The 26,526-nt window shown below is 39.1% G+C and overlaps 2 protein-coding genes across 16 annotated transcripts in view; one reads left to right on the top strand and one right to left on the bottom strand.

Annotated features, from left to right (window-relative positions):
• The window catches only part of FAM227B (family with sequence similarity 227 member B), a 240,997-nt gene extending 220,699 nt beyond the window's left edge, over positions 1–20,298 (top strand). For 6 of the 11 annotated variants that reach the window (XM_083850179.1, XM_083850171.1, XM_083850170.1 and 3 more), the window contains one exon: positions 6,729–9,393. The gene's annotated coding sequence lies outside the window, so the exon portion shown is untranslated. Of the gene's footprint in view, positions 1–6,728; positions 9,394–20,192 lie in introns of those variants that run through there. The other 5 variants (XM_083850177.1, XM_083850174.1, XM_083850175.1 and 2 more) reach the window with 5 other exon arrangements.
• GALK2 (galactokinase 2) overlaps positions 1–26,526 on the bottom strand; it is a 56,232-nt gene that overhangs the window by 13,861 nt on the left and 15,845 nt on the right. For all 5 annotated transcript variants that reach the window (XM_083850142.1, XM_083850144.1, XM_083850140.1 and 2 more), the window contains 3 exons: positions 12,233–12,331; positions 9,400–9,552; positions 4,182–4,392 (listed from right to left, as the gene is read on the bottom strand). In XM_083850142.1, coding sequence (XP_083706268.1) covers positions 4,182–4,392; positions 9,400–9,552; positions 12,233–12,331 — 463 coding nt within the window. The remainder of the gene's footprint in view (positions 1–4,181; positions 4,393–9,399; positions 9,553–12,232; positions 12,332–26,526) is intronic.

The raw sequence follows: 26,526 nt of genomic DNA, 5'->3' as shown, positions 1-26,526 counted from the left end.
ATAGTTCACACTGCAGCAAGAACCTTGCAATTTGTTAAGACACAACTAACATTAATGAAAGCTCATTCAAAATCCGTACAGAATCTCTTAAACAAAAATCCCGGGCTATTTGTTCCAAACAAAAACATCAGTTAGTTATATGTAACAGAGAAGTTTACTGTGGGTTTGCAACTGTATGGTCATATTTTTTGTTTTAATTTTATTAAAAATTGTGTAAACCTGTCCACTCCACTTACATGGATTTTTTTCTCTATAATTAAACGTTGTGGCTTCCCAGCAACTCATATGATTTGTTGTAACTTCAGTTTCAGCAGATTCCTTTCTTTAGGGACTTCCTGTACAATTCTATCTGATCTTTAGCTAAAGACCAGCCTCTTCAGGCTGTATATTTTTTTCTGGCTGCTTTGGCAGCTTCTTACGATGTGTTTCACTGTAGATTAATGAGCTACACATGGCTGATGGAACTGTTAAAAATTTACAACAGGAAAAACTCACCAATGCAAAATCATGGAGGGGACAGTTTCTACCACCATTACTCATGTGAAATAGTACCTTTCTCTGTTAGGCATCCTGCTGATTGAACATGAAGAGGGTGAAGGTTTCTGGTTCATAATGTATATAAGAAAATGCTGCCAGATGGCTTTAATTTGAGCCAGATTGTGAAGCCCCCTACTCAAAGTGGGGAACTGTTACTCTACTGGGACTGCTCAAGTGACTGTTTGTAATCCAGCTTTCTGAAAATAAACGAGGGACCAGCTGTTGCTGGATTCAGTGACCCTTTTAGTAGACACCTGCTTTGAGAGTATGGTAACTACCAATTTTGAGCTGTTTTTTCTCAAGAGACATGCGAGCTTTAGCAAGGCTGTTGTGACTGGCCTAGAACATTCACTGCCCGTGCCTGACCTGTGGCAGTCCCGAAAGGCCTGCTTCGGCTGAGTACCTGTATGGGGTCTGCCTGGAGCGGACATGTCCTGGGGTTCATCCCAAGGAAGCTGTAGTTTTATGGAAGGAGATGAAGTGTGCCCCAATTTGGCCATGACAGGGATCAGGCTGAGGCTGTGATAGGCACCCAGACCCCAAAGCTGGGAAGTGCTCTTAGGTTCACCAATTTGGAGGTAGCTTCTGTTCTTGTAAGACAGGAGCACTCTATGGCCACACACAACAAAACTCTTAGGTGTGGCCGAGGAGCACATCTGAGAGTCCACCTTCACGTACAGCCATGCCTTAGTTTCTGTGCAAATAAAGTAAAAATTGTTCTTGTGTTGATCACCATTAATACAGATAACTTGGCAATGCGAATGAAAGGCTATTCAAACACCACTCCTTCAAGCTACAGGACGGTTTTAGAATTATCGTTCCAGGAGACAAATAGGAGGGCAGTTCAACAGCCAAATCCCAACAACAACTGGATACCTGTTATTCCCATGACAACTCACTTCCCAGGTTTAAATGCCACAATTAGATTAACAATTTTATATGTGAAAAGGAAAAATCAGTTTAAAAATAACTCACTTAAGAACAAAAAAAACTTTTTATAGTTAAAGGAATACACTTTTACAGGAGAGTATCCTTTTGTGGTGAGGCTTATAAATACTTAATGTCCCACAATAACCACACACTAAATGTTCTGTGAAGTGCTCAAGTCCAAGACAAAATTATGGCATAGTGCACCTTAGAATGTAAGAAATATTATTTGCTCTAGAGATGTTCAGAAGCCACAAGGACAATCCATGTGTAAACATCTGGAAGGGGGATTTAAACTCAGGATTTTGAGTTGGCCAAGGAACAACTGCAATAAGTTTACAAAGGCTTTATGCATCGTCTGTGCTTCTCCAAACCTGGGGAACAAGTGGGGCTGTACAGTGAGACACTGCAGGAATCCCTGAGTACCTGCCTATAAAAGGGATACAAAGTTGCTGTGCATCAGCCACAGCCTGGGACTTGCCCAAAGCCTGTCCAACGTGATTTTTCTTTGGGATCTGGATATTTTCTTTGGTCAGCCTTACATACACACAGAACTTTGTGCAAGTATACAGTACCATCACTGGAGCAGTAGAGGAAGGAAAGCTGGACTGAAGGCTAAAATAATATACATAGTACTGTCAGATCCTTAAACAGGAGATACAGCATCAGTAATAACGTTAACTATCACTGGGCTTTGAGTAATACAAAAGAATTAAAACTACTGACAATTTATATTCAGCCACAGAGAAAATTCAGATTCTGGTAAATGATCTAAGTAGTACTTCTCATGCACATATTTTACACTTAACGTTGTAATATTTTATCAGAAAAGTTGATAAAACCTATACAAAGGAATAAAAGGTACCCTAAATGTTAGAGCTCTCTTTGTTCTTGTTGAACATGAGTTCAACATTCTGAAATCCTCTGCAGAGATCATTTATTTCTTGGTGGGTTTTCTCACATAAAGAAGCCAGGCTTTGTCATTAAAGTATAGTGGGAAAGTAGAGGGGAGATAAGGAAAATATTTTTGTCAAACACCCTCTGGTTTTCCAAAGCCAACATAAAATGAAATTTGTCGAGTGTGTTAATAAAAAAGAAAAAAACACTGTGCATTTAGATTTTCTTTCTGTGTCTGTCTTGTTTCTTCTTTGTATATAGTTTTACAGAAATCTGTTATTTGATTTTATATTGTACATGCAAAGAGACTTCCAGCATAACCCATTGTAATTGGCCTTATCAAATGAAATCATGGTCACGCAAGTTTAAGAGATTCTGTTCAGCAAACATCTGCAAACACTATTCAGAGCCACAGTATAGCATTTCCTTTGAGTTTCTTCTATAGCTTTTGAGTTTAAATTTTTTATCCAGGTTTTGGGGAAGGGAGGGATGGACAACAAAACATAACCTGGATAAACAATTCAGTTCTACAGAGCTGTAGAATTTTATTTTATAAACCAGGTCTATAAATTATAAACATCTGTAAGTCTTGTACTGCTTCATAAAGGGGAGTTAGGGGACAGCATAAAAGAGTTAGAACTTTGTAGTTCCCCATGAAAATGCTGCAGAGTGCATCTACAGAGTTCAGTCTTGTACATACAGCACAGAATGATCATAGCTCTTTCTGTGAAGATCAAGAGCTGGAGTAAGATACCATATTCCATGCTGGTACCCCTCTGGCAGTGTAATTAGACAGTAAGATAATTTTATGCTCTCTGATATCACTGTCTTGCAAAACAGGTTATAGATTCAGGCCTGATCTCAGCTCAATATATAACATTTACAATTGTTCCAGATATACATATTATTTAAATATGTGCACCAGTATGCATATATATATGTTACTAATTTATATGCATAAAATATATACCTTCCTGAAAGCAGTCTTGGCAAGGATATAATTTCACTGTGGAGAACAGCAGAGGTATTAAAGCCACAGAATAGAAACAAGGAAGTATGGATTATTTTAAATGCATAAAGAAAGATTCTAATCTCAATTGGAAATGACTATGTAGGCAAATTAACAATTTCATAAATGCTCTATTAAGTACTATTAGCAACCCTACTGTATACATCCAAGACAATTCTTTCAGACGCCAGTCAGTCTTTCAAAAGTCATATACACCAATACTCAAGACTACATGGTATAATTATATGTGAGAATATGTGGGAAATACATTTAGTAGAAAATTGTTTACCTGCACCAACATTTTTGTAAAATAAAAAATATATATATATTGGCAGTAACAGAAACTTCTTTCTCAGGAAAGAGTGGCCCAGAAGATTTGCTTCATGTTTTATGAAGTGACCATGTGTTTATCAATTCGAAAACAGAAGCACAAGCTCCTCCACTTGTGCTAGCCCTGAACACCAGTTAAAGGACTGCAAACAGGACTCATTTGATCGATGCTGTAACCATCCAAAATGTTTGGTTTTGTTGCAGCTATGGCTTAAAAAGGAAGCCTAGCTTAGTCTTTTCTCTAGAATAAAGCCTGGGTTATTTAGAGATGACTCTAAAATATTACAGACTAATCTAAAATAGTAAGTGATCTGCTACTTCTACCATTTAAGAAACCATTCTGCCATTTAGCATCTTGCCATCTAAGATTCTGGAGAAGTATTCTGGCAAGACTTGTGCACTACTTACTAATATTAACGCAGAACTATTTTATATAACACAAACATCGTGCAGTAAAAAACGCCATTTCATATATGCTTACCGTCTTGAGTGTTTTGACTAAGGATCTGAGAGCGGAGGTCCTCCAGGCTAATTCCCAGGCATTTACAAATTTCCTCTGTGCTGTAAGGCTCAGGATGTAATACCTCCTCGACAATGGTCAGCATTTCCTCTAGGCTAACTCCTAGCTTGGCTTGCACATCTTGGAGTCTCAACATTTTTTTCCAGTCCAGGCCTTTTGACTTCGAGAGAAGCTAAGAATTAAAAAATAAAACATATTGTGTTTTCCAGTTTAAAACTAACATTAAATTGTCCATTAGCATCTTTAAGACCCATTTGTTCTTTTTCACTTCTTAATTGGGAATCATCAATAGCCACTTTCAATCCATACAGAGCAGATAATTACTATATTTTTATATAAAAGCTCTATGAATGACAGATACGCTCCCCTACATGAGGCATTGTCCATGAAAGCCCTACTGACATTGTGTGATATCAAATCAGTGATTCATCCCTTTCCATGGACGTTATTACTTCAAACAATTGTTAATATTTCAAAACCACATTCAGACTATTGTTTATACAAATGCTACAATGTTGTAACACTGCAAGTCCCCAAGAAGTCTCTTTCTGCACTAATTTGCTCTAACATTGAAAACACAGCTTGATCTTTCTAAGATGCTCCTGCAGTCTCCTAATGACTGTTGTCACTACAAACCTTTCTCATAATATTCCTAAAAATACGAAAGTAGGTAGGCATAAGATTTGTGCTGGAGAATTAACTGTATTCTTTCTTAGTGTCTAGTGTTTAGGGTAAATTATAAATAAGCACATTCTTTTAACGTAAAATTTAAAATTTTGAGCCCTACAAGGTTACGATGTGTTAGTCAGAATCTGTTCCGTTCCTAAAGGATTGCCATTATGCTAATTAGTTCTAGATAAATGTGTTTCTCCTGCTCCAGATGATGATGTCATGTGTTATGTATCTTTGTGATGTTTTGGCAATTGACAAACACACCAGAATCCTAAAAGGAAATACGTCAAAGAGGCTCTTCTCCAGAAGGCTGCTGCGTGTGATGATGCTCCCCTGTGCCTAATGAAAACACCTGAGCAAAGCAGCTTTCCTTATGCTTCCATGAGGTGGAATATTTTTAATGTTATTAATGATGGAATGATATTAAGTGGTTGTTGTGGGAGCCTACTGATACAACACCTTAATTGCAACAGATCACTACCAAGAGACAGATTAGCAGGGACGTGCCAACGTCACTTTACTGGATTGATAAGTACACGACATGCCTCTAATTCTGCACCATTTAGATTGAGATTAAGATTTCCATATATGCCAGATTAGGCTTTACGTTTGCAGAGAGTTTAAAGTAGTGCAGCAAAATCAGGGAATGAATTCCTTTTCCCATTCAAATCCATGCTAAAACCCCTATCAACCAGGCCAAAACTTCGCCCAGTGTGTCTTGCTATTCTTTTCAATAAACACTGGTTTTGAGTGAGATTGTTTTGAAGTCATTTAGGTCTCAATCCAGCAAAGCAATTTAGTACGTGTGTAACTTCCTGCATTAAGAAAGTCAGGGGTTTTACATACATACATGCCTGAAAAGTATTTGCGTTGCTTTGTGTAAAGTTAGAGCATGAACTGGATGTTTAAGCAGATCTACTGTCCAGCTATCTGCTATAGATTCTCACCCTCCTGCTCTCCTCCAACAACGCTTCTGCAGGGGCTTTTCTAATTTTACTTTATTACGGCACATAAAAGTTAACTACTTTTGGTGCCATCTAGTGAATTGCTAAAATTTATATGAAGCTTAGCAGAGCAGAACAAACAAAATCCAATCAAAATCCCAATCATATGACACTGCTGTCATTTAAAACAGTGTTGTATGTGGTGGTGGAGAAAGAAACAGCTGTGTCTAGTGGCTAATGCAGAAATCAAGGTGAGAAAATTTTCTGGTGAAAGACTTCTTAAGCCTCTTCTGGACTGCTTTTCAAAGGCACTGAGCATGTAGACCTCCATTGCTTTAATGTACTTGTATTTTGGCTTACTTATTGATCAGGTACAGTAGTAATTATTGCTTCAGTTATTTCATTTAAATATTCAATAACTCCTGTGTTGGTGCATGTTTATGACACGAACTTAGATCTGTTTCAAGATGCTAAATTAATGGAAATTTTCCCCCTCATAATTTAATCCTAATGTTCAGCATCCCCTAAACTTTATTACCAGAATTTAAATAGAACTAAGAATTTAGAAAAAAAAATATAATGCTCTCTAAGGCAACAAAAGTCCTTCTACTTACTTGTAAAATAAATAATCCAGCTAGAAGTATTTGTCACACGCACTGTGTCATCTATTCTAATTTCTATTCTTGAGTGGAGATGCTGTATTTTAGATTAGCTAACTACATTGAGTTTTACAGGTCAGATCTTCCAAATGGAAACTGACCCCTTCGGGCCTGTGGGCAGGGCTTTTTTGTAAAATTTCATATTGCTTATAGTGAAGTTTCAATTGTAACAGCACTGGGAAAAATGTTATGGGCAGAAAGATTTTTTTAATATATATTTTTTTATTATCTAGCTGCAGCAGCTCAAATTGTAATGGACACAGAACAGAAATGGGAAAAATCCTATCTATTAAACGTACAAATGTAATCCCAGCACTGATCCCCACAGTTGGATATTTTCTTCATGATCTCTGACTAGATGGATTAAAGATGTGGACATCATCCAGCTGGCTCTTAACTGTCAGGATATAGGATCTGTAGCCTTTACTGTCTTACTGTTCAACACTGGCACGCTGGAGCACGGTATGCAACTAACAGTAAAACATACTCAGTGAATGATGGGACAAATCTAAATAAAAGAAAGCCTGACTAAGGAGTATTGGGATACTTAGCCCTTATATAACAACATCATTTTCTTACACTTTACATTTCTGTATACCATCTGAGTGTCTTCCCACACTTAACGCACATTGGCTGATTAACTACATGGCATCCCATTTGCAGACATTCTTGGCACCACTACAGCTGAAACTGAACTGAAGCACACGCTACGAAACATGGGGATAGCAGAATGTTCACTGATGTTCATACTCATCCTGCAACACCTACTGCGCAAGTGTTCTAAGGTATAAAGTACGTGTTAATTTCCTGTGGAACTGAGAATGTTCCGAGGAATGTAACTGACTTTAAACATGCTGTTTAATGGTGTACAGGAAAGCACTCAGAAACTAAAGCAAAAATTGAAAAAGAAGAAAAAACAGAACAACAAGAACAGCAAAAATTCAATCAAATAAATGGCTTTCTAGAAGGGAAAGGCATGGAACCAGAGACAGGCAATTTTGTGAGGATGCTCAAGATTTCATTTGCTGTAAGACAGACTGATATCAAAACGTTCTGTACTAATGCCAGCAGAGACATGTTGTACTGGTATCTTTACTTACACAGATTTCCGCAAGGAGTAAGAAATATGAGAATGGCCTAAGGTGGAAGAGGGGGGAAAAAGCCCATCCTAAGGCACTTATGGGCACAATGGGCATTTCTTGTAAAATATTATTGTGAAGCTCTGCATGTTATTTCATAATTCCATTAGCTTAATGGTGCATAAAAGACTTCCCTGCTTCCACTTACATACCTGCCCTCCTTCACCCCACTGTGACCTGTTCCTAAAGACAATCTTTCCTGGCTAAACGTATTTTTATAGTGTGTGCAGCTTTCCATCTGGGTAGCATATGTTTAAAAATAGACAGGTGTATGTTGTTAGTCTACTTAAAATCATGGATCTGCTAAAGGCACCTATTTAGGGATTGCATCATAGCTAACAGGAGTGTAAAAAATCATTCTTCCTTGCCACCTTTTGCAGTTTACTACACAGGTTCAGTAATTTAAAGCAATTTAGAAAACTATGATTCAATTTGCAAAAGCTGGCATATGGAACAATACTTTAAAAGGTCTTACATCGTAAAGCACTTATTATTACAGTTTGCTTTTCAAAATAGATCATTTTGGACCCTAAAAGACCTGGTTAGTTGATCAGCTATCCTAAATTAGAGGTTTATCAGTTATGCCAGAACCATCACACTTATCTTGATTTGCTTAAAGGCATAGGAGTCTTCATTAACTTCAATAACAACAGCTTTAATATCTAACATACCACCTAAAATGCAGCTGTTTTTTATACTCCGGTTGAAAGCCCATTTTAAAAGTCACCTGAAGTTTAGCTTCCCTCCTGGAAAAATATCCCAGCTAGCATATTTTATATTATTTTTGTCTGATAATTTCTTCAACTCTCACTTTTTTTTTAGCATTAACTATGGTATTTTTTCATAGAATTATTATGCCAACAGGTGCTCAAAGTACCTGTTTGTTTAGATTGGGTATTAGAGTGTTGCTTAGACTTAGGCCAAATGTTTTGTGGCAAGGAGTTGCACGCAGCACTTTTTAAAACTTTCATCTACACTTTGTGACCCAATTTTTCTTCTTTCACACAGCACTCTATGTTGGGTATAATTTTGAATCTTTATACTTTAATTTAATCCTAAGTCCTTTAATTTAATCAAAGAAAAATTCACTGTATTTTTATAACAGACTTAAATCAAACCCTACATCTACATATTCCTAAACGTATGGTCGGCAAAATCTATAATTAAAGTGGAACTTAGATTTGTCATGTTCAGATTCCATGTATTTTAGAGATAATTGCAAACTACAAACTGGCAGCGCAACCTAAATGCTGGGGTTTGATTCAAGCCTGTTTTTAAACTTCGCACTAACATGCATGCTGCTATTCAGCGTTTCCAATATTACTTCCAGGCCTCCAACTAGTAGCTTTGATGTCCTCTAAATCCTTGAAAGTACACATCTACTGCCATATATACATATAAACATGTGACCACACTGGTTGCTTTCCATTATTTATCATTATTCAGCTTTAATTAGAAACAGACTATCTCATTAACTGAGAATATTTATTTGCTGAAAAATAGACATATTTCCTCCATTCAAATATAATACAAAATAAATAGAATTAAATCACATAATCTTCTATATAAGGGCACCGTCCCTGCACTTCCATTAAATTCGGCAGGAGTCCTGTTTCTGCAGAGATGGAAGTGTCTGGTTCTGGAAAGAAAAACGCTACTTAAAGTAGCACCTAGCCAGGTGTTAAAGATACTATTGGTCAGAAGTCGAGAAAAGCACATATTTAGATGAAGGTTTCATTAGACTTTGACATAAGCCATACGTTACCTTTGTAGCCAGACGACACTCCATTACCCTAATATTGTAATGAGAAGTTGCTGCTTTATTCATTTCAACACAACTGTTAGCAATAACAAACGCTGCTCCACTTGGAAGTCTAACATCAGTTGCCCTCAGAGGACTGAACTCTATCAACTTGGCCTATCAGAAGAAAAATGAATGGTTAGTTTTAATTTACTGCTAGCTAGCAGTGCACTTAGTTCTATAAATCATATGCAAATTTGCATGTTTTTTCTCTTGGAAATCCAGGGACAGTTAATGAAGGAAACTGACATGAAACAGCAAGAAAAGAGATTTAACCTCATTGGCCAAGCTGCACATAGATTTCAAACCCTTCCCTTGTAAGCTGGATTTTAAAATGTTTCCATTAAGTCTTTGTTTTTTTTCAGGGTTTCACAGAATCCCACCTAACCTATTTTTCTTGCCTGTTTAAGACAACAGTTTTTCTTTGATCTACAGAAAAGCACCAGGCCTGGCTGAAGCTAATGCATGTGCTACTAGAAACAAGCAGTTTCACATTCCCTTCCCCTCCACCAGTGTCCATCTCCCCCTTATTTTTCTAATTTTTCACTAAATCAAGATTTAGTTCACTGAGGTACTAAGTATTACCAAAATTTTAGGGTTGACTGGAGACAGTGATCATGTTACATACCAACAATCAGAGAAATGAAATAAAATGATATATAAAAAGTAGTTACTGTCTCCTTTCTTCTAAGATAAGAGACTGTCTTGCCTCACAGATGCCTTACACAGGCTGTGTAAGACGTTCCCAACATTTTGTGACCTTTTCGTGGAATAAGCTAGGCATGCATTAATTAAATAATTCAGGATGTAATGTAATCAAGAGATTAAACTCACATCTGGCTTTTCAGTGGGATAAGTCGTAAATCATGTGCCCTGCTTTCGCTCCTTAGAATAGATTGTTATTCTGCAAGCAGGGACGTCTTACTGGTTTTGGCATTGTTCACCCCCAGAGAGTTCCTTGAGCAGCTAGAGTGCTAAATAAACAATGACAAATCTGCTTGTACATTATGTACAGCATGTGTATTACACCCTACCACTGAGATTCTGGACCAAGTCACAAAACTACTATCAAGACAGAAAGGCTTGCTTACATTTCAATATACTCTTTAGGAACTGCTACATTAGATCAGAATGTACCACTGACCTGGTCCGGTGTCCTGTGTTTGACAGTAGCCTTAAATGGATATTTAGAGGAAATATATAAATAAGACATATACAAAGCAATCTTTTCTTCTGGTATACTTTTCCAGCTTCTCATAATGGAAGATTATGGCAGTTATACTGACACTGTAATATACATCATACTATTATGTTTAATAGCCACAAATAGACTAATAATCTATCAGCGTATCCAAGAAAATCCTTTTTGAACCCTTTTTAAACTTTTGCCTTCCACTTTGTACAGTATTTCTCAATTTAACAATGAATGTTTTGAAAAACAACTTGTTTGTTTTTAAATAAGCTGCTTGCTAATGTTATTGTGTTTCTATTAGCTCTTCAGTTATGAAAAACACTGAATTCTCAATTTACCTTCTCTAACCCTTTCAGTATTTTACAAAGCTTCAAAATTTCACCCTCAAAGATACTGTTTTTCCAAGCTGAAGTTTTAAATTATTCAGTCAGTGCTCAAATTGTTCTAATTATTTTATTTTTATTTTTTTTGACACGGGTGCCAGAACTGCATTCAGCTGCAAGTATACTGAAGCAAGGATGTTTTGTGTTCGGTTTATGATTTCTTTTTTAATCTTTCCTAGAATTTTCTTTGCTTTTCTGACCACCACCTATACGTATCTGAAAAGTCTCCACTTACAAGATCCTCTGTGTGTATGCCAGGAAAATATGCAACTTTCTTCAGCGTTAGTTTAGCTGTATGTTTACTACTAACAGTATAAAGCGTGAAGGAAAGGTGTAGAGTAGGCACAGGTGATGTGAAATTGAAAATAAATGTGTCATGAAGGCACTAAACATTTGGTGTAATTCTAGGAAATAGCTTATTTTCTGTATAAGCTCATCCAAGATAGGGCAATAAAGCACAAAATCGGTAGAGTTATAAAATCACTTCAAACAGTTTATAAGCAGAGTAAAGGTCTCCCATGAAAAGCTGCATTAATTTCAGTAAATGTATTTTGACACCTTTTAGGTTTGAACGCTCACAGTCCTGTGCACCTTCTGAGACAGTGGATGAACTCCATTGTAAATTCCACTGCGAGCACTCATGCATAACTTGGCAGGTCCTGTATATCATTGCTAGTCCACCTTCTGTCACCATGTTTAAGACAGCTAAATACCTTCTACATCAGAATTCAGCCACAGAATTGTCTGGAATTACCAAAACTGGGGAAAAAAAATATCTCTATTGTCTTTCTAACTTGACCTGGCAAAACTTCCTAGAACTCTTTGGTTATAAGAAGTTTCAAGAAAGCATTTTTGTAATAATTATCCCATTTGCACTGAATACAAGGCATACCAGCCATTCAGATTTCATTATATGGGAAATCTTCTAAGTTCAGTGATCAATTAGCCAAATAGTGTGAAACCTGGAGCTCTTCTAGGGTGCATCTTTCCCCACATCTTTTCTTTTCTCCTTCCTTCCATTTCTACTTTTCACCATCTTATTCTTTCAAACCTGTTGTACCCAATTGTGCACAAGTTTATACATATAACTCCTGTTTTGTTTGCAATGGCACTTGCCTGCTTGCCGAGTTATTCTAGTTTTTTGCCTTTCTGCTAGATATGAAGACATCGTTTACATTAATGAATATCACATTGTTGGTTTAGATTAGAAAGATCCACATACAGTTCCTTCTTCTGCCAGAAAAGAGATTGACTGGTCCATTCCTCCACCTTCTGTGCCAATGTAACGTTCACTCTTTGTGCAAATTTCTGCAAGTTCCACCTGAAAAAACAATAAATGTGAACCTTCAGCCAAGATTAATTATGATACTTTTACACTGCTTACATAGGAACTAGTGAGAAAATGAAGGAGATAAATGACAGAGCTGTGAGACCATTCTCTCTCACACACCAAGCACTATAAGTTGGTATCAGCCAGGATGCCACATGTCCCCTTTTTCCTTTTGTTCTGAAGCAAAAGAGAATCAACTATGCAGCCTCCACTAGACCCACTGCAGCCAGATGTTTTTCAGAGTAACTTTGTTTAAATGATTAACATTGGTAGCTGTCACTCTGCCCACCTTCCTTATTTGCCTCACACTCCCCCACCCCAATAGCCAATATTTTGATGATTTATTAGTTGAATCCATATATGCACTTATCTTGTTAGCTTACAGAATTATGGTAAATTGTTACTTTATACTATTTTAATGCACTGACTCAATAATTAGAAATTATGGATTGAAGCTAACTCAAAAACCCTTTCTCACTGTAAATGCTCTAATCAGTGGTGCTTGTCAGTTCTCTTTGAGATACTGTACTCCACTTACATTGTTTATCTGACATCATTTGTAATTATATGTGATTCACATTCTTTTGTGACATTTTAGGCATATCTTTGTGCATTCTGATACTTGCAGGTCAGAGGATACTATGGGAGTGTGGAATATCACTATCATAACTGTCAAAAGTAATAATTTACAGGAAAGCTTTCAGCCATCAGGCCAAGTCAAAACAGAACACAGAGAAGCCATGGAGAATGGCTGAAGAACATAAACTTCTCAAAAGGAAGTAGGTCAAAAGCATATGTCCTCGCACCATAACCCCTACCAGTTCGTTTTTCTAAGCACAAGGTAACCACAGGAAGATGAGAAAAGAACTTTAGAAAAGCTGCATCCTGCTTCTCAGTCTGGTAGCAAAGTCAGATTCAGATTCCACACTGAGGATGTAGCACCACATGACTTAAGCTAAGCAGCAGGGCAGGGACATTAGCCAGTACACAACTGTAAAAGGCAGCAGATAGATGCAGTAAATCACCATACTAAGAACAAGGTATGTGCAGTGTGCCTGCCTGCTTGCTTGCTTAATTTCTGTAATGGCACCGTAGACAACGTTGTAAAAATGGTGCTTACATCAGTATAATCAGGCTGAACTGCTTGCAAACACAGTAACAACCAATTTACTCAGTTCCCAATACAGTTATGGTCAATAAGCCTCAGACTGATAAGCAAAAGCTATCAAAAGAACATTAACAAATTACTCTAAAACTATGCAAACTACCTCTCTTTGAATAATACATCAAGGGAGTTCAGGTTGTCATCAGAGACCCATGTTGGTGTTTCTGTTTAAGTGGATCCTGTTATACAGGTGAAAAGACCAAAGGATTTGTTCAGCTTATATGGGTGCTGTATAGGGTAAACGGCCACTTGTAACACCATTAATGAGAGAAAATGGAAAGAACAAACAGCAAAAACACTCTCCTTTTCTACTCTGCCTTTCCTTTGTGTATTTTAAAAATGAGCTGAAAAGGAGATAATACTTCTTTTATATATATAAATATATATAACATATAGCAACATTGCTCATTTTGATTTTTTTTAAACAAAAACCATCTGCCAGTGCCTTTTACTGAAGAACAGGTTCCTCAAAATTGTTCTTCCTCTCTTGTCCCACATCCACTGCAGTAAGTCCCATTTCCAGTTTGAACCTGGAAGTCTACCATGTGTCCCTGCTTCACTACAAATTGGGAATAATTCTGAATGAAATGCTAATGAATGTAATGCTGCTTTTTACCCCACTTAATGCTAAAACTCTCAGCAACGGTTCCACAGAAAGAAAGAACAAATTTTCACATGTGGCAGTCTCTAGATGAACTCCATTCTACATGTGAAGGAGTGCCTATTTACAAACATCTGTTGCCAAACTGTGGAAATGCAGGCGTGTTCCAGCCAGTTCTGCTGAACCTGCCTTTCAGCCTTCTGAGAACTGAGCGATACCACATCCCTGACTTTTGCAGCCACTGGCAGGAGACATCACACTGGAGTTCATGAATATTACTCACTGGCAGCAGCAGGAACTTCTCCACAGTGGCTGGAAAAACCATGCCAGCACACTGGTCATGCACACTCAAATAGGAGCTGTGGCTTTGCAAACCTGGCCTGAAATACAGCTCCTAGGTACTCTCACTGTATGTTCCACTCTCGGGCACAGCTGCCTGAGGTATTATTTCATTTGCAATTGCCAGCTAAAGCTTTGCAGAAGTCAGAAATTGAGCATGTCACCCTCCACTTAGTCTGACTGCATGTCATCTCCATATACAAATCAGCTACCACTTGATTGCTCAAATCGTTTAGACTTTATGAGCCTGGGCTTATTAAATACATATCAGGAGAAGTCTTGCAGAGGAGAAATGTTAGCAATTAGGACAGTGCCACTCCCCTGTCCCTTTACATGGTCTGGTGAATTGTGCCTGGTTAAGCGCTGGGCCTTGCTCTGTCCCAGCTCACCAGCTGTCCAGCTGCGTACGCTGGGTAACAGCGCTGCCTGAGCTTGAGCAACTTCTGTTTTGAAACTCAGCAGTGATTGGCAGGACCACCAAGTTGTAACTGGCAAGGGTTGAGAAGAACCCTCTCCACAAGACAGCCCAAGGCATCCCTGAAACACGATTTGGTTTCTAATTTAAACAGGCCCTCACTGACACAGGCTGGCCTTCTAATACTAGGATGAGAAGCATGTGAGTGGAGGGGAAAGCGTCATCTGTATATAAAACAGTTTCTACTTACTATTGAAACAAATGGGCAAATGTTCGCCTTTTTGCTAAAACAAATGAGAGGGCAAAGTTCAGAGAAACTGAATTGTAGCATTGGAAGTTAATGTGAAGACTAAATTGGAGAGCCTTGTGTACATATTTGATACTTCGAAAAGGATGGTCATATGGCTGAAGCAGTGAGCTGAATGTCAGAAGGTCTGGGCTCAGTTTCTAGCTCCGCATTAAGTTTCTTGTGATTCAGGGAAAGTCCCTTTAACTCATCATCGCTCTATTTCCTCAATAAAATGAGAAGTATCTTCCCCTTCTTGGTAATTAGTAATTACTACTTGGGATTCTTAGATGGTAATGATGTAAATATGTGTGACTTCATTACTAGAAACTGAAAGAACGTTTTGCTACACAAGTTCTCTGACTTAAGGCTTTGACATAAAACTGTGCAAAGGAAAAAATTGCTAGAACTGTGTAATAAAAGGAAATAACGAGTGCCTGCCCCAGAGCAATGCCTTGTTTCCATTTAACATGCAGCACGTAGAAGCTCCTTAAGGCAGGGCCTGTATGAATTGTCTGTTATTTGCATCTCACTACAGGGTTTGTCTCACCTGTGAAAATACTGAGCTTCTCAAATCCCAGATTTCACTGCACAGTTTGGCAACATCTCAAGTGTATGTCTGAACAGTACCTTGGCATACAGCATTTACTTCCCCCTGGCTACACCATGGTTCCTGCAGAGTTAACTTGGAGCATTCTCATAGCCAGGTTTAGGGGAACCGCACCCCAGGCTCCACTGTGGCATCACCTGCCAGGCAGTTACGTTCAGAGGCTGCCAGCCACTCCTCAGTAGGGCTAAAAGTACAACTATCAGGCATATAAAATAAACAACATAATTCCTATTGAGTTTTACAGTAGCAGAAAGAAGCCCTAAACAGGTGTTCTTGTAGAGCTACATGAAAGGAGACATTTGTTCTTCATGACTCACTATGGGAAATAGCATTGAAAGACTAAACCCCATCTGCACATAGACTACACTTTCATCCCTTAAATTATGATCCATATGTAAGATCACCTTCTGCTAATCACAAAATATAAATAGTTCTATGCACCTGAGACTCATGAGTGTGAGTCTCATGCCATCCCTAAAGCACTATTTCAAAAACATTAATAAATCATCATTTAAGTCTTTATAGATTTTTACATACTTTACTTTAAAAGCATTCCTATAAGGCTGCTGTTATCTTCAATTTAGATACAGTACAGATATTTACATGATTTGTTCAAAGTCATACAAAGCCCAAGTAAGAATTCAAAAAACTCCTTTTTTCCAGTATTGCAGTTTATTTCTCCAAAGAATATGGTCTCAGGGAAACCACTGCAGAATGGGTTTAAAATCATTTTAAGATGATGGTAATGAAAAGTGGTACAAAAAGATACCAAAATCAAAGTACAAATGGGTCTGAACAGCAGCATTACAACTAGAAAACAAATGATATCATTAATCAGATGTCCCAGCTGTCTGTGATCTACATATGCTACTGCCCTCCATATTTCTTTATTATTGTTCCAGGAAAGTTGTTCCAACAGGGCAGGCTAGACTAGGACATCATTTGTGAATAACATCTATGGTGAAGACAGTAAGTCCTAAACTGTCACCTACATTTTTGAACAAGCAAAGTGATACATTTAACATACTTCAAAAAGTAAAGCTCAAACACCAGGAGATGTTTTCTTTGATTTCATCCCACCCTCAAATTCCCTCCCCACTAAATCCTAACCCTAGCCAAGAATGGAGGTATATATAATGCTCCTGAGTAAGTAATGGGTTGTCAGTTACATAAAATCCACTAAAAGCCTTGGGTCAGAATAAAAATGTAGAAAAATGTAACTATATTAACAAAAAAGAGACACAGTGGGTCAGACCAAAGCCACATCTTGTACTTTATCTCATATCAGAAAGTAGCCTCTTAGTATGGAGCAAAGGCCAAGTATAGAAGACATTTCCCCAAAACATTTTTTTTGATGCACGGCTTCCTGAGCTGAACATGAATTCTATACGCTTAGTAACCAATAATGGATTTCTTATATATGAACTTGTCCAAACTCCCCTTTAACCCATTCACAGTTTTAGCATGTGGAACATCCAGTAACAGGGACTTCCACAACTTCTCAGGTAAACAAGCATCTCCTGTGTCTGTTTTGAACATACACCTGACTAGCTTCATTTGATACCCTCTGGCATTGTCAGGGGTAATGAACAATTGATTCCTATTCACTATATCAATTGTATTAATCATTTCACCTTATCATTTATCTCTCACCTCTTCCTCAAGCGCCTTCTTCCTAGTCCTAGCTTACTTTTATGGAGTTCATTCTGTACCTTTAATCGTCCCTGTGGCTTTTTCCTGAACCTTTTCCAGTCTAATTATCTTGATTTGTAAGAAAGGACAGAGGCAGACTTCCAGCTTTTCTAAGACTATCTGGGAGAAAAATTCACTGTATTTTTTGGTATTTTTATGTGGCAAACGAGCCACAAAATGGTGGCTCATATGGTACGTATGGTAATGCAACCTCTACCAGTTAGCAACCTCAACTCTTCCACCCCTTTCACTGAGGTTACTGTCCTGACACCCCAGTCAACAGGACAGGTTATGCAACCACGTCAGCCATGGCAAAATCCCTTTGCCTAAACGTGTTTTGCAGTGGGATGGGTGAAGCACACTGCTACTTTCTGCAGACCACAGTGAAGTCTGTAAACATGAGCCATAATAAGCAGGGAAGCTGGAATGGAAACTTAAACATCGAAAGTTAGTCTAGCAAGACCCAGAGCTATTTTGTACAGTTGGTTTGTTTAGGCTCTGAGCACGTGAGAGGGTCGAGCAAAACATGACAGTAATAGTAGCTGGTAGTGAATTAAACCTTGAAATCTCCCTGCTGATCTGTCAGGAAACACTAAATATTGTAGCTCTTGAATGCCAGACCCGCTGTGATACACACAAACAAGCAGTACTTTTATATCTGTTGGCAAGTACACATGCCAGATTGGCTGTGTGCGCGTGGAGGATGTTTAGTATCAGGGAGTTACATAAGATGCCAAGTTTAACATTTTTGTTGTTTATCCAATATAAAAGATACAGCACAATAAATGAGAATATCCCTAATTAAAACAATACAAAGCAACATCATTAGGAGTCAGATCTCTGTGCATACATTTCACTCACTTGCCTGATAAGCAATTAGGCATTTAGAAATATAAACGAAGCAATAACCTACCAAGGAAGCTCCTGTCTCTTAAGGGTTTCAAAACTCAGTTCAGGTTTTAGACACCTTTAGTTGGAGCATTTGGACAAAGCGAAAACTAACAATATACAAAACCTTTTTCAGGCTGTTCCTTACTTCTGCACTCTTTTCAGAAGCTTAATTCTAAATTATGCTCAGAACATATCCTATTGCAGGAGGCAGCACTTACCACTTTGTGTATCAAACAGCTGGCCCCCATGTGCAGGCGTAGGCTAGCCTTTGATCTAAGAGCTCTACTACCTAACTCTGCTTTTTGTTTGAAACAGTTTAAGGTTCTCCCTGATAAGGAGCAAGTCAATCTTGGGTTACAAGGAAAGAAATTACTAACACTTAAACCTTTTTTTTTTATCTTTGAGCCACGAGGCTTCCTATCCAGCATGCAGAAAGTCTAATCTGGGAAATCATATTAGTGGAGATATAATTTAGTCTGACAAAGAAGGGTTGTGATTTTTTATTATTAGTTGCCTTACGTGTAGTTACTCTAGATAGAGAGATTACTTGTAATAAGCCCTCATCAATAGCGCTGCATCATGTTACCTTATTTTGTTGTTTTTTAATGGAAAAAGTGGATTGTCAGTAAAATGATACTTTTCACTAGTGTGTATTTTTCTCTGTATGTTTACTTTTCAGTATGAAACACCTAAAATTCAGGTTTTCATTTTCAAATGAATATTTCAGAAATGCTGAAGAACTGATAGAAGAGTATTTCTCTATTTCCAGGCATAATCCACCACTGTATTACATTTGACCTTTTATACCCTGATACTTCAGCAGCATGACAACTCATGAACCACCCAGTACAGCTCATTTGATTCTCTATTGTCTTATCATTTATTTTAGTTTCTTTCAGTTTGATGCTATTGGTATGACTATGAAGATGTGGACAGACAAAGGTATTTAGGTATAAAATGTGTAATAAAAATGAACAAAAAATCACTTACAGAAGTTTTCCTAAAAATAGCAACCTCCTAAGGAATTATCTGAGTAAGAACAGATAAGGGAGTTTCAACTTCAATAGTCCCCTTGCTCACAAAGAGGCCAAGGGCCAACTGCTCTGATTTTCACTCAGTGCAATGGGTCTGGACAGTATGTGAACTGTGACAGAATTTGTCCCTATATAACTGTCATTGTCAATATGTTCCATACCACTGATCAATCCCTTTCAATCTCACACAGACCTTTAAAGAAGTAAACTTGTGTAAGCTTAAACCCCTTAAAAGAGTAAGACAATTAGTGAGTAGGAGACAGGCAAATATTTGTTAGTAAAACAGAATTAGTGTTGCTTAGTACTTTTTTGGAACAGCTTACTCTACATTACCCAGAAACTTGATATATACAAATCCAGAATGACAGCAACCAAAATAAAGCAGCCTTCTCTATAAAATGATAGTATTAAATTACATCTACCTCAGTGGTTTTATGTAAGTTCATTCCAGCTGAAGTTAAACATGCTAGATTTTCTATGTATAACAAGGTAGGAATAGTGACAGCTAATGTTCAAAATGGAAAAAAAAAAAAACACATTTTTTTCCTGTTTTAAAGTTTACCGTTCACGAAAGGAAGCTCTACGAAGAGAAGAATTCATTAATGAGAGTTATTTTTAGACTGTCATTTTCAGTGCTCCAAAAATCTATTCAGCATGCAAATTTAACTAACTGGAGTATTTAAATATCTATTGAGCCCAAAGTCCTGCATGTACATTTAGTCTCTCTACAGCAATACAATAATGGCTCTGCAATGCACTTTCATTAATGCCTTGTCTGGTTTAATCTGAAAAGTCAGACTCTGTTACTTCTCTTTACAGAATGTTGGTCATTTTATGGCAAATTTAGGACCCGGGAGATTTTCTGTGAAATCCTTTGGGGTTCACAGCATACAGGACTGAAAAGTGAGAAGACGCATCTAAGAGTAAGAAAACATTTTCCATCACTTAAGTCATATTTAAAGTTAAGTTAGATGTTGATCTTTTATTTCTATCTTTGCATGTTTTATATGTAAATATATATATATGCATGAAAATAACTTCTGAAATATACAGCATCATGTTTCATTTATTAGGGCATAAAATTATGCCCAAATTTTGAGGTTATTTCTGTGACCAGGAATGTCCTTATTTTTAATATCTGGTCTTGACTAGGGATAGATTGTTGAAAGTTACCATCTGCTTCCAGTTTGCATACAAAATCCCAATTAGCTAAACTTCATATATGTTTTGCAAGGTAATTATCCTTACTTTTTTCAGAAATAGGAAAGTATTTGTCAGATAGGATCTGAATGTCCTCATAACCACAGCAATCTTAGCTTGACTTCGTCTGCCCTCTAACATGCTCAAATAAAAGGTTATCAATTTGGTTGATGAGAGATTATGGCCTTTGATTACCGCTGCTCTGAAGTACTCCGTTTCCCCTTGATTACAAACACACAGTCAAATTTAGCAACTTAAAAAACCACAAGTTCTAATTCCATAGGGAAAGAAAAGATCTTTAACATTCCTCAATATTAAGAGTACTTTAAAATACAGCATCTAGGTACCATTTTCTGTGTAAGCAACCTGAGGTTCTTACATAAATCATCTGAGCATGAATCTATCAAACGTTTCTGATGCAGCAATATTATAAAATGATCCTGATCAGAATTATCAGCACACATTAATAATTTCAAAGTCACACTATCAGTATGACTACTCACAGATTTTCTTCTCAAATATTAAAGCCCTACTGCATATCAGGAAAATTATCAGGAAGGGGTAAAGTAACCAATTCATGTCCTTTTCTTACCCTACACAGGCTTCAGAAATAAAGTAGCGATGATTCATGTTGGTCCCTCTCCCACTAAAATCACAGAATCACAGAATCGTCTAGGTTGGAAGAGACCTCCAAGATCACCTAGTCCAACCTCTGACCTAACACTAACAAGTCCTTCACTAAACCATATCACTAAGCTCTACATCTAAACGTCTTTTAAAGACCTCCAGGGATGGTGACTCAACCACCTCCCTGGGCAGCCCATTCCAGTGCCTAACAACCCTTTCGGTAAAGAAGTTCTTCCTAATATCCAACCTAAACCTCCCCTGGCGCAACTTTAGCCCATTCCCCCTCATCCTGTCACCAGGCACATGGGAGAACAGACCAACCCCCGCCTCTCTACAGCCTCCTTTAAGGTACCTATAGAGAACGATAAGGTCACCCCTGAGCCTCCTCTTCTCCAGGCTAAACAACCCCAGCTCCCTCAGCCGCTCCTCGTAAGACTTGTTCTCCAGACCCGTCACCAGCTTCGCTGCCCTTCTCTGGACTCTCTCGAGCACCTCCATGTCCTTCTTGTAGTGAGGCGCCCAAAACTGAACACAGTACTGGTCCTTCTCTGCCAGGCAGCTTTCCAACCACTCATCTCCCAGCCTGTAGTGCTACTTGGGGTTGTTGTGCCCCAGGTGCAGGACCCGGCACTTGGCCTTGTTGAACTTCATACAGTTGGCCTCATCCTATCCAGATCCTCCTGCAGAGCCTTCCTTCCCTTGAGCAGATCGACACACGCACCTAACTTGGTGTCACCTGCAAACTTACTGAGGGTGCACTCGATCCCCTCATCCAGATCATCGATAAAGATATTAAAGAGGACTGGCCCCAGTACTGAGCCCTGGGGGACTCCACTAGTGACCGGCCTCCAACTGGATTTAACTCCATTCACCACGACTCTTTGGGCCCAACTACCCAGCCAGTTTCTAACCCAACGAAGCATACGCCAGTCCAAGCCCCGAGCAGCCAGTTTCTTGAGGAGAATGTTGTGGGAAACGGTGTCAAAGGCCTTACTGAAGTCAAGGTAGACCACATCCACAGCCTTTCCCTCATCCACTAAGCGTGTCACTTTGTCATAAAAGGAGATCAGGTTCGTCAAGCAGGACCTGCCTTTCATAAACCCATGCTGACTGGGCCTGATCGCCTGGTTGCCCTGTAAGTGCCGCGTGATGACACTCAAGATAATCTGCTCCATGAGCTTCCCTGGCACTGACGTCAAACTAACAGGCCTATAGTTCCCTGGGTCTGCCCTCCGGCCCTTCTTGTAGATGGACGTCACATTTGCTAGCCGCCAGTCCACTGGGACCTCCCCTGATAGCCAGGACTGCCAATAAATGATGGAAAGCGGCTTGGCCAGCTCTTCCGCCAGTTCTCTCAGTACCCTCAGGTGGATCCCATCCGGCCCCATCAACTTGCGTACATCCAAGTGCTGTAGCAGGTTGCCTACCATTTTCTCGTGGATTATGAGGGCCACATTCTGCTCCCCATCCCCTTCCACCAGCTCAGGGTACTGGGTATCCAGAGAACAACTGGATGTTGACCTCAGCCTTTTCCTCATCTCTCATCACTAAGTTTCCCCCCGCATCCAGTAAAGGCTGGAGATTCTCCTTAGTCCTCCTTTTTGCGTTGATGTATTTATAAAAACATTTTTTGTTATCTTTAACGGCAGTAGCCAGATTGAGCTCCGGATGAGCTTTGGCCTTTCTAATTTTGTCCCTCCACAGCCTCGCAACATCCTTATAGTCCTCCTGAGTGGCCCGCCCTCTTTTCCAAAGATTATAAACCCTCTTTTTTCTCCTAAGCTCAAGCCACAACTCTCTGTTCAACCAGGCCAGTCTTCTTCCACGCCGGCTTGTCTTTGGGCACGTGGGGACAGATCGCTCCTGAGCCATTAAAATGTCCTTCTTGAAGAGTGCCCAGCCTTCCTGGACTCCTCTGCCCTTCAGAACTGCCTCCCAAGGGACTCTGCCAACCAGTGTCCTGAACAGCTCAAAGTATGCCCTCTGGAAGTCCAAGACAGCGGTTTTACTGGTCCCCGTCCTGACTTCACCAAGAATAGAGAACTCTACCATTTCATGGTCACTCTGCCCAAGACAGCTTCTAACCACCACATCTCCCACCAGTCCTTCTCTGTTTGTGAACAGAAGGTCTAGCGGGGCACCTCCCCTGGTAGGCTCTCTAACCAGCTGTGTCAGGAAGCTATCTTCCACGCTCTCCAGAAACCTCCTAGACTGCTTTCTCTGGGCTGTGTTGTGCTTCCAGGATATGTCTGGGAAGTTGAAGTCCCCCACGAGAACAAGCGCTGATGATTTCGCAACTTCTGCCAGCTGCCTGTAGAACTCCTCATCCGTCTCCTCATCCTGGTTCGGTGGTCTATAACAGACCCCCACCAGGATGCTTGCCTTGTTGGCCTTCCCACTGATCCTAACCCATAGGGACTCAACCTTATCATTCCCAGTCTCAGTCTCAAGTTCCACAGCATCAAAACACTCTCTAATATAGAGAGCCACACCACCACCCCTTCTGTGCTGCCTGTCCCTTCTGAAGAGCCTATAGCCAGACATTGCAGCACTCCAATCATGAGAGTGGTCCCACCACGTTTCCGTGATGGCAACCAAGTCATAGCCTGCCTGCTGCACGATGGCTTCCAGTTCCTCTTGTTTGTTACCCATGCTGCGTGCATTAGTGTAGATGCACTTCAGTTGGGCCATTGCCTTCTCCCCTGGCCTTGCCATTGTTCCTCCTGGCACACCTCTAACAAGCCTTATTTCAGCCCCGTCCCCCTTCTTACCTAGTTTAAAGCCCTCTCAATGAGCCCTGCCAGCTCCTGGGCTAGGATCCGTTTTCCCCTTAGAGACAGGTGGGACCCGTCTGTGGCCATCAGGCCGGGTGCCGAGTAAAGTGCCCCATGGTCAAAAAAAACAAAATTTCTGTGTTGGCACCAGCCTCTGAGCCACGTGTTTATCAGGTGGGCTTTCCATGTCCTCTCTGTACCCCTCCCTGCCACTGTAGGGATAGACAAAAACACCACCTGTACTCCCGCTCCATCCACTAACTGTCCCAGTCCCCTAAAGTCCCATTTGATAGCCTTCAGGCTTCTCTCTTCAATATTATCACTGCCAGCTTGGACTATCAAAAGAGGATAGAATCAATGACATTACCACATAATGTAGTTGCTTAAATACAGGACAACATTGAATGTTTTGACAATCCCACATTCTAATTCAACTGAGCTGTAGTGTGATAATATTGAAGCCAACAGACACTGTGCCACTACAGACTAGATTTAGGTCCTTTACTCAAATTTCTGTCTGACTTAGATTTTTCTCAGACTAGATAGAGCCAAATATAATTTAACTTCCTATGCTCAACATTTCACATTAAATTAAATAAACCCTAATGGCTTTATATCTATTTTTGCCAATAGGTATGTGCACAGCCGCCCAGTCTTGAGCAACAGAAAAAAATATTAGGGTGGCTGAAGAGAACTTAGTACCATAAGATTTAACATTTGGACAGCAACACTATCATCACATCTTTCAAGTAAATATAGTTATTCAAACGTACTAAATGAATATCTGTACTTATTAATTCCTACCATGAAACACAAAGCTGGGACAATTTAGAGCATTATTCCATTTCCTTTACAAAAAGTATCTTTTCCTGATGAAAACTTGTGCAAAAGATTGATTTTGTAACAGTAAAATAAAAATCACTTTAAAATCAAAAGCTAATACTGAGCATTGCTGTTCTTTGAGAGATGCCAGCAGAGTCTTAGACTGGTATCCTGTTTGGAGAAGAAAAATGGATTCTTTTTAAGGATCGCATTCTAAATTTTCCATCTTGCTATTTCAATACTGTTGCACTGCTGCAACTGGTTAGCACTGCACATCTGGCTGAATTGTCTTGGACTAGTATTCTCCCTAAACTATTGTGTATGTGTGTGATGGGTTTTTAAAAAAATACTGTATGCAAACTGAAACAATGCCCTATTGCAGACTGCTACACACAATAATTAGAGAGCATATTTTTTTCCTGATTTTGTTTTCAACGTCAGGAAAAAAAAAAAAGCTATTTTTAAATCAAGCCACCATGAGATTCTAACTATGTTTGTACAGTATTTTTCTTTTAGGGGTTTGCTTTTTTTTTGGTGTCTTAATCTCACAGGCCCAAACATCACACTGGAAGTGTTGTCTCACAAAAGCTCTAAATTTCAGCAATTTTTAGTCTACAGCTACTATTTTAAACATCGATTTATCAGGAAAGAGAGAGCATGTAACTCAAATATTCTAATAAAAATAGTTGCACAGAAGCAAAACAGATAAATGTTCCATTCAGTAAAAGGTCAATTTTTCATACCTTTGGCTACAGAAGCCCTACCATTCAGCCAAATTTGATTCCAAAGCCAAAAGTTTCTATGTCCTGCTGCTACAGACCATAGTATTAAGATTTTGCAAAGTCCATCGGACTAATGAGGGGCAAAAAGTCAATCTTTTCTCATAAAATTACCAAGACAGCCTACTCTAATGACCAAATGTTGTTACTTATAAATGCTACCATTTACAACTTTTGCAAATCTAAGCATTTGAAAAAAAAAAAAAAAAGACGGGGGGACAAGATAAAGTGATTATTTCTTACTTAAAACTAAACAAAAACAAATATCCAGAGCCCTAAAAATGCAAGATCCTGGTTTGCTTTCTAGCAGAAAGGATCTGGAATACCCCTATTTCTGTTCAGCTAAAAATTCCCCTGCCATGAGGGAGCTCCCAGCTGATACAAGCCAGTATTACTGGATCCTGCACAGATACCATTTGACACCAGCAAAGGATGCATTAGGAGCTGTAAAGAAGTCACAAGAGCACATTTTATACTTCTGAGGGCTAACATGCCTAGATTGCTCTAATTTATACTCAGACTAACACTGCCTTATACGAGGCAGTTCCGCGAGGCTAAGCAGAAGTTCAGTGCAACAGCAAACCTGGATCTGGCTAGGCATAAGAGGTCTCTTAACGATAAATCATAAATTATCCAAGAACACAGGACAGATTTGGGGAAAGTTTGAGCCTAAACAAAAGTAATCAGTTTGCAGAGCTGCCATCCTCTGTCTTACCCAGCACAACCAGGTGTCTCTGTCTATACAAGCACACAAAATCTTGGACATGTTCTTAACTGCTCCTGTGTTAGCTATTGGGAATTCTCATCTGTACATTAATTGCTCATTTTTCATCACAAGTGCAAAATACTTGGCTGCAGACAGCCGGAGTTCCTGGCAAAAATGTGAAATTGTGTCTCTTGTGTTTGTGCAACTGTATTTGAGACGCAACATTAACTTTCAGCACCTTTTCC

Source organism: Anser anser (genome assembly GCF_964211835.1).
Source record: "Anser anser genome assembly, chromosome: 10".
Classification (NCBI taxonomy): Eukaryota; Metazoa; Chordata; class Aves; order Anseriformes; family Anatidae; genus Anser; species Anser anser.
Note: the sequence above shows the minus strand (reverse complement) of the source record. Positions and strands in the feature narration are given on the sequence as shown.